Below are 7,128 nucleotides of genomic sequence, written 5' to 3' on the forward strand. Positions count from 1 at the left end.
CACCGAGCTTTAAAATTGTGCTAAAAAGCACAACAGAGAAAAGATATCCATTCAATTTCAAAGCAGCAAGTCTGTACAGACTAAGGAGACCAAGAGCTTTTGAGTTCTTCTGATACCAAGCTGCACTTCATACACTTGTTAACTGCACTCATGAACAAGTTAAGACAAGACTTATGCAACTGTACCTATCCTCCCAAAAGCATCAAGTGCCGACTTTACAAGCTTTTCACCATCTTCCACTGAATCTGTAAGGAAAAAAAATAAAGTGAATTTAAGTAAATGAGCTAGATGCACTGCACTTCCAGAATATTAATTCCATAGATCTCAGAAGATAAACGGCATAAAACTCCAGTATAAAATAAATCAAGCCATCTCTTGCGCATGGCCTAAAGCAGCCTCTCTGCTCAGTAAGTCTTAATGATGCAAGCTTTGGCACTGTAAGCCAGACAAGTAAAAACTGTCCATTCCCACCCTCTCTCTGACAACTGCAGGTAAATAGGTTTTCAGAGACCCAATGCTGGGACAGCATATAAGAAAAAAAGGTATTGCTAAAAGAATATTCATTAGAAAAATGTTTATGCACTTGCTTTTACCAAATCTGCCACCTTTCTCCAGCTTACAGTCCACCTGTTTCATTCATATGGTACTGGCAAGCTTGAAGCAGACCTTTATTAAGCACTGTGTGAATCTTTCTTTTAGGATGTCCACTGTGCCTACTGATAGACCACTGGACTAGTCTGGAAAAACAACATACCATAATTGGGTACTGCTTTCCCTCCTTTTGCTCTGATTTCACTGACAACTTTGTCAGCAGCTGAAGAGCTCTTGCCATATCCCTTGAAGTCACCTCCAAGATCATTCACTGTACAAAAAGAAAATATTGATTTTTCATTTATAATACTCAGTATTTCTGGTCTCTGCTTATCTCATTAACTCAAGTGAAGTTATAAGCGGTGTTAATAAAATCTGCTGCTTTGGATCCTACAGAGAATTTCAGATTTTTAGTGAAAAAGAGAAGGTCACATGTGAAACAACTTTTCTTTTTTCTTTCCACCACACACACATCTTACTTGCTTTGTCCAGGCTACACCTCTGTGTTGCTGTATTTCAAAAACGAAGACTGAGATAGCAAACCAATTACAGGCAGTTAGTTCAGGTCTGTCGTCAAACTGCCACAGCTACTGAATGAACTGTAAACAAGACTGGGAAGACTGTGTGCCTGTTTAACACAGTAGGTGAAGCATTACTAGCAATCTTCATTATAGAACAAGTGAAGGAATCTGAACAAAAGGAGACGAGCCTGTCCTGGGACTTCAGATCCTGGTTCTGCAGGGACAAGAGGGACACCTGACATAGCCAGCTGCTCTGTACAAAAGGCTGCATGTCATTAAAGGTAGCCATACTGTACCAGTTTGCCGCAATTACATGTTCCAGAGCTTCACAGAATTCATGCACTAGATTTAATAAGTTAAAAAAAAAAAAAAAGTAATAAAAAAACTACTCTTTCAACAAGTCTGATAAGAAATTCTAAGACAAACAACTGACTATAGATTAATATGTAACATCAGTCTTTGGCTGTGGTGAACTTCAGCTTTGTACCTTCCACTTTCTCAAAGCCCTCAAGCAGCCAGCTATAGTGAAATTCGCTTTTCGCTGGTCTTGATGCTCAACAACTGTAAATCTGCTGTATATTCACAAAATAACATATGTTTCCACTGTTTCTCTTTCCCCTCATTTTTATCTTCTACATTTAAAGAGGAACATAGCCTGCAGGGCATGTAACAACATCATTCTCCATTTCTCAAACCAAAAAGCCCTCATCTAGAATCCTGTATTAAATTTTGTGTGTAACACTTCAGAGAGAGATGGAAACACTAGAGAAAATCTGAATGTGTTAAGAAGAATGCCAAACCCTAGAAGAAATGAGTTACAGAAAGGGTCAAAGAAATTAAAACGCACAGCCTGGAGAAGGAAGAATGAATACAGAATGTGCTGATATGCTCAAGTACATAACAAAACTGATAAAAAAGAGGAAGGAAGCAAAACCTCCAAACTGAATAGATCAATATCTAATATTCTGAACATGCAGCCAGAAGAACTCAGATGAGGCATTAAGGAAGTTAGTTCTAAGGGTAGCACGAGAATAGGCAAGGTAGGCAGACCATTTAGACCTCAGTATCAAATCTGACATTAAAGAGAAAACAGTGAGGATCAGGAGTGGAAATTCTACTGTGTCTTGTGTAAAGAGTGGATAATTTTGTGCCAAATGTTTATACACAGATGTTTAGCTTGTCTTTCAAAGGCACTACAACTCTCCTTCACTTCAAAAGTAAATTTCTGAGAACAGCTTAATTAATCACTTCAGGAAATTTGCCAAGCCAGGAAAGTACCCAAGGCTGTGTGCAGGTACTAACACAACTGAAGTTGTATTGTATACCATGAGTACACAAAAAAGAAGAAAGCTATTCTGGGCTTAGAAAATGATAAAACAACTGAAAGTGTAACAGAGGAAAATAAAACAACACATAAACAACTTCATCTAAACTCAAGCTTAACATCTTGTAATTTTCGATTACAAAAATCCATTACAAAAGCCAGACAGTGCAGAAGTTGTGACAGAGTATGGTCATAACCTGAGCATAACTCAGCACGTGAGACAAAAAGCATTCCCCTCTTCAGGCTAGCAAGTCTTTCTGATAGGAAACATGGAAAATACCAAGCACGACAAAAAAAGAAGTGACAATAAGTAACTTTAATAGTAAAGGAAAAGGGAGAAAGTTTACAGAAGTAACTTCTCAACTCACTGGAGTCAGAATCATAAGAAAAATAAGTTGAGGTATGGTGATAGGAGAGCACTCCTCTACAAGTTGAAGTGAGGTTCAGTTTACAGAGACAAACAAGAGCTGTTCTTTACAGTTGATTCATATCATAATGATTTAGCTATTGTGCAATAAGGCCATGAGCTAAAGCAGTATTTGCTATCAGGCAATACAATACATTCTCTTCCAGATCATTCTGGAAAGTCAGAACAGTACTAACTAGACAGAACCAACATTACTAAACATTTTGACTATTTAGTGATCTAATTCACGTTAAATGAGAACTTGTGATGAAGTATTCAAGTTTCCAGTAAAAAAGGTATATATCAGAAGTTTTTGTGTTTTTTTTTTTGTTTTTTTTTTTTTTTTAAATTAATCATGAAAGTAAGTGTAGTTAATTTTTATTAAAGTGTGTAGACTGAGATTGGAATGTTCACTTGAAAGCTGCAAAAATCCACGGGCAAACTCTTGCCCACAATCAACAAGCTGTTTAAACATTTAATCTTGAACTCATCAACAATATCTGTACAAATTCACTCAAAGGCAGCGAAATGGCAGAGGCCAACTACCCAAGAATGTAACAGCCTCTAGAATTAGCTTCTAACATGGTAGAGCTAAAGAAGGTGGAAGCCATAAGCACAAAACGCCTCACAGAGAGATATTTGTTACTGTTATTTTATTGATGGCTCCTGTGTAATGCTCTGCAGAAGGAAACAACATCGCCACTTCCAGCATATATCTTACTTTCTGGAGCTACCAGTACTGCATTTCATCCCAATGTATTTACCCTCCTAGGAGAAGGTAGCAGAAGATATATATTCACATTTCTAAGTGGTCATATTAAAAGTTACAGAAGCCTGAGATACTATGCTTCTTGGCTACAAGGTAGCATGAAGAATGGTTGAAATCCAAGCCAGGATGATTATCTGATTCATACTGGCTCTACAGCAAAGATAAGCCCCTGGACAAATTTAGGCATCTTGTTTTATTAAAAAATAAACCTTAGAATCTAAACAGCAAAAGATAAGTAACTACTCTATAAGAAAGCCCACTGTCATAAAGGGCACAGGTTGCTGAACACCAGCTATGGGAAAAGGTACGGGTTAGTGTTTTGATCAAGTTAGTTACAGCAGAACTTACCAACCACTGAAGCTCCTCTTTCAGCAAAAGCGAGAGCATAAGCTCTGCCCAAACCTGGATTAAAAAAAACAGAAGTTAGAAAAGCATCAGTTTGTCTCCTGAAGCATAATTCTAATGAAAGCTAAACAAAAGCACAATGTAAATTTTATCTCCCAATGGAATTGAACTTTCACATAATTTCAAATCATAAAAGTTAATTCGCAGATAAATTCTTGACAGACAAGAGGGAAAATAAAATTGCCCGTGATTACTCTTTGTTAATGCACTCAGCATAACCATGAGGGAACGCTGCCTGCTGCTATCTCTTTCTTTGTGACTGAAAAATACACTGTTAAGGCAGAAAGTTTAATGTCTTGACACAGGCTCACAGGAGGGGATGTTTCAAGTTAATTAATTACAATCTAAAAGAATTCCAGAGCTAAAGTTAGCCTTTAAGATTTGAAGAACTTTACAAACCAAACTGTGACTGAAGAAGTACTGACAAAACCCCTCCAGTATCTGGGTACAAAGCAAGATCTCAGTACCTGGTACACACAGCCCACCTAGCCTAACATATAGTAGAACATATTTTTTGCCTCATATACCAAAGCAAGCCTATTGTACTTTCACTCTGATTTGATGTTGGGTGGGTTAAACATTAGTTATTTGTAGTGAGAGATGATTTACTCAGAGGGACATTATACCCTTCTCTCAGTCAAAAGTTATTGAAATCCATGATGCAGGCTCTATTTTCATGGAAAAAGAAAGTAATAATCAAAAGATTGTAAAACAGAATAGCATGAGCCAGGGCACTCAACTGGTAAGAAAGAGCAGAGCATTTAAAAATAGAAAATAATCTCAATGTAAAATTAATTAATTACAGAGACAATGACAGTGCTGCACGATAGGCAAGTACAATGTCATCTACGCAGGGATTTGCCCAAAATGAAAGCAAAATGAAGTATTTTCAGATGCCTGTCTGTGTGAATACAGGTCCCACTTTGAAACAAACTACTGATGAAGATGACTTTGATAAATTTCCAGCTCTCATCTGTTCATTGCCATTCAAAACAACCAATGTCAACAAACAAGGCAATTAGCAGACTACCATGGAATCACAGGATATTCTGATTTCTTAATGACCATCTATTCCAACTCCCCTGCAATTAAAAAGGTCACCTACAGCTAGCTCACAGTGCCCTGTCCAGCCTGACCTTCAGTGTCTCCAGGGATGGGGCATCCACCACATCTCTGGTCAGTATGCTAACCTACAGTGCTTTAAACTAGACAGAAACAAACCAAGAACTAACCTGATGTTAATAGAGCTTCTGTTTACCTTTGCTTGGATTTAATCATCCACTTATCAAAAAAACCTCTTGTGAAATAAACATCCAAGGACAGTTTTCTCTGTGTACAAACCATTTACAAGCAGCTGAAAACCAGAAGTACAAAGGTCACTGTACTCATACTTACAACAAGCAATTTTTGCTCCACATGCTGCTTTCTAGAAGTTTTGCTACTGAGAAAGGTGTTTCTTTGTTTTGTTTTTCCATTAGCTAAGAGCTTAACCTCTGCTTCAGTGACTTTTGTACACAGAGAGAGGCACATCAGTGTAGGTCTGGCAAAAGCTGACAGGCACCACACAGAAAGGTTGCCTCCCTTAGTTTCTGTCAGGGTCAGCCCCTACAAGCAACATAAATCAGTCACTTACTGCTTTTCACAATATTTCTTATTCACAGTCCTTACCCAGAAGTCAAAAGAACAACAGGAAAACAACACTATACACTATACACAATGACAATCTTCTTCAAGGATAACGGAAAACTAAGAACAACTACAGATTTTGTCACTAACTCCTCAAAACTCATAAAGTTCAATGAGAAGTGTTGGGTCCTGCACCTGAGGAGGATTAACTGCATGCACCACCAGCGCAGGTCAGCAGCTGATGTGCTGTAGACAGGAGCTCTGTGAAGAAGGTCCTAGGTGCCCTGATAGACAGCTATCTTTAGGTGATTCTTAGGTGATTCTTTAGGTGATTCTTTAGGTGATTCTTTAGGTGATTCTTTAGGTGATTTTTTCCCACTGCTCTGCCCCACTGAGGCCACATCTGGAATAATGGGTCCAACTCTGGGCTTCCCAGCTCAAGAAAGTCAGGGATATTCCAGAGAGTCCAGCAGAGGGCCATGAAGTTAATGAAGGGTTCTGGTGAGGAAAGGCTGAGGGATCTGTACAGCCTACAGTACATTCAGAGTGGATCTTACCACTGCTTATAAATATCTAAAGTGCAGAAACAGATGGGGCCAAGCTCTTCTCAGCTGAAAAGCTACAGGGCAACAGGCACAAACTGGAACACAGATAGATCCATCTGAACGTGAAGAACAACCCCTTTAAGTGTGACAGGCTGCCCAGAGCTGTGGAGTGGCTTATTCAGCACCGCGGTCACCTCAGTGCAGCCTTGGCACGGCGCTAAGGCCCCGACGGATGGCGGACAGCACCGACCCGGCCTCGCCTCGCCCGCACCCCGCTCCACAGCCAGGCCTCGGGCAGCGACGGCCCTGCGGGCCAACAAAGCTTCTCTGTGTCACCGCACACCGTAGCGTCTCTCACCTCCTCCGGCTCCAGTCACCAGCACCACCCTCCCGTCAAACCGCAGCCCCGCAGCCATCGCTGTCCGCTCGGATCTCGGCTCCGATCGCAGGACGCGGTGCCCGGGACGGCCCAGCGGTCAGCGACTGGAGTAACACAGCGCAGGCGTAACCACCGCCCCCGAGAGGTAGGCCCGGCCGTGTGGGAGGAGCAGCTCCGCCTGCTGTAAGTACGGAACGGATTGGGAAATAAATAAATAATGGGGCTTAGCTCGACCGACGGGATCTCCCACAGGCACAGGGTGTGTTTCGAGATGTGTTTCTTTCCAGATGGGTCCTCTCTCTCCTGGGAGAGAATTGAGACAAGCCAACAAAACTAACAAACAAAACAAAGCTGAACTCGTGGGCTGTGATCAAACTCTTTACTAAGAGGAAAGGAAAATAGTTAGGGATGTTAGTCCTTCTTCACTAGGAGTGGTTAGGCCCTGGAACAGGCTGCCCAGGGAGGTTGTGGATGCCCCGTCCTTGGAGGTGTTCAAGACCAGGTTGGACGGGGCCCTGGGCAACCTGATCTAGTAAAGGTGTATGTTTGGTGGCCCTGCCAG

The 7,128-nt window shown here is 40.9% G+C and overlaps 1 protein-coding gene across 2 annotated transcripts in view; it reads right to left on the reverse strand.

Annotated features, from left to right (window-relative positions):
• Window positions 1-6,708, reverse strand: part of HSD17B4 (hydroxysteroid 17-beta dehydrogenase 4) — a 51,731-nt gene extending 45,023 nt beyond the window's left edge. The window contains exons 1-4 of one of the 2 annotated variants that reach the window (XM_015849994.2): window positions 4,211-4,232; window positions 3,960-4,013; window positions 755-862; window positions 186-245 (exon numbers count right to left, since the gene is read on the reverse strand). In XM_015849994.2, the coding sequence (XP_015705480.2) occupies window positions 186-245; window positions 755-862; window positions 3,960-4,013; window positions 4,211-4,232 (244 nt within the window). Of the gene's footprint in view, window positions 1-185; window positions 246-754; window positions 863-3,959; window positions 4,014-4,210; window positions 4,233-6,545 lie in introns of those variants that run through there. The other variant, XM_015849993.2, reaches the window with a different exon arrangement.
• Between the last annotated feature and the right edge of the window lie 420 nt (window positions 6,709-7,128).

This window comes from Coturnix japonica, chromosome Z, assembly GCF_001577835.2.
Source record: "Coturnix japonica isolate 7356 chromosome Z, Coturnix japonica 2.1, whole genome shotgun sequence".
In the NCBI taxonomy this organism is placed as follows: Eukaryota; Metazoa; Chordata; class Aves; order Galliformes; family Phasianidae; genus Coturnix; species Coturnix japonica.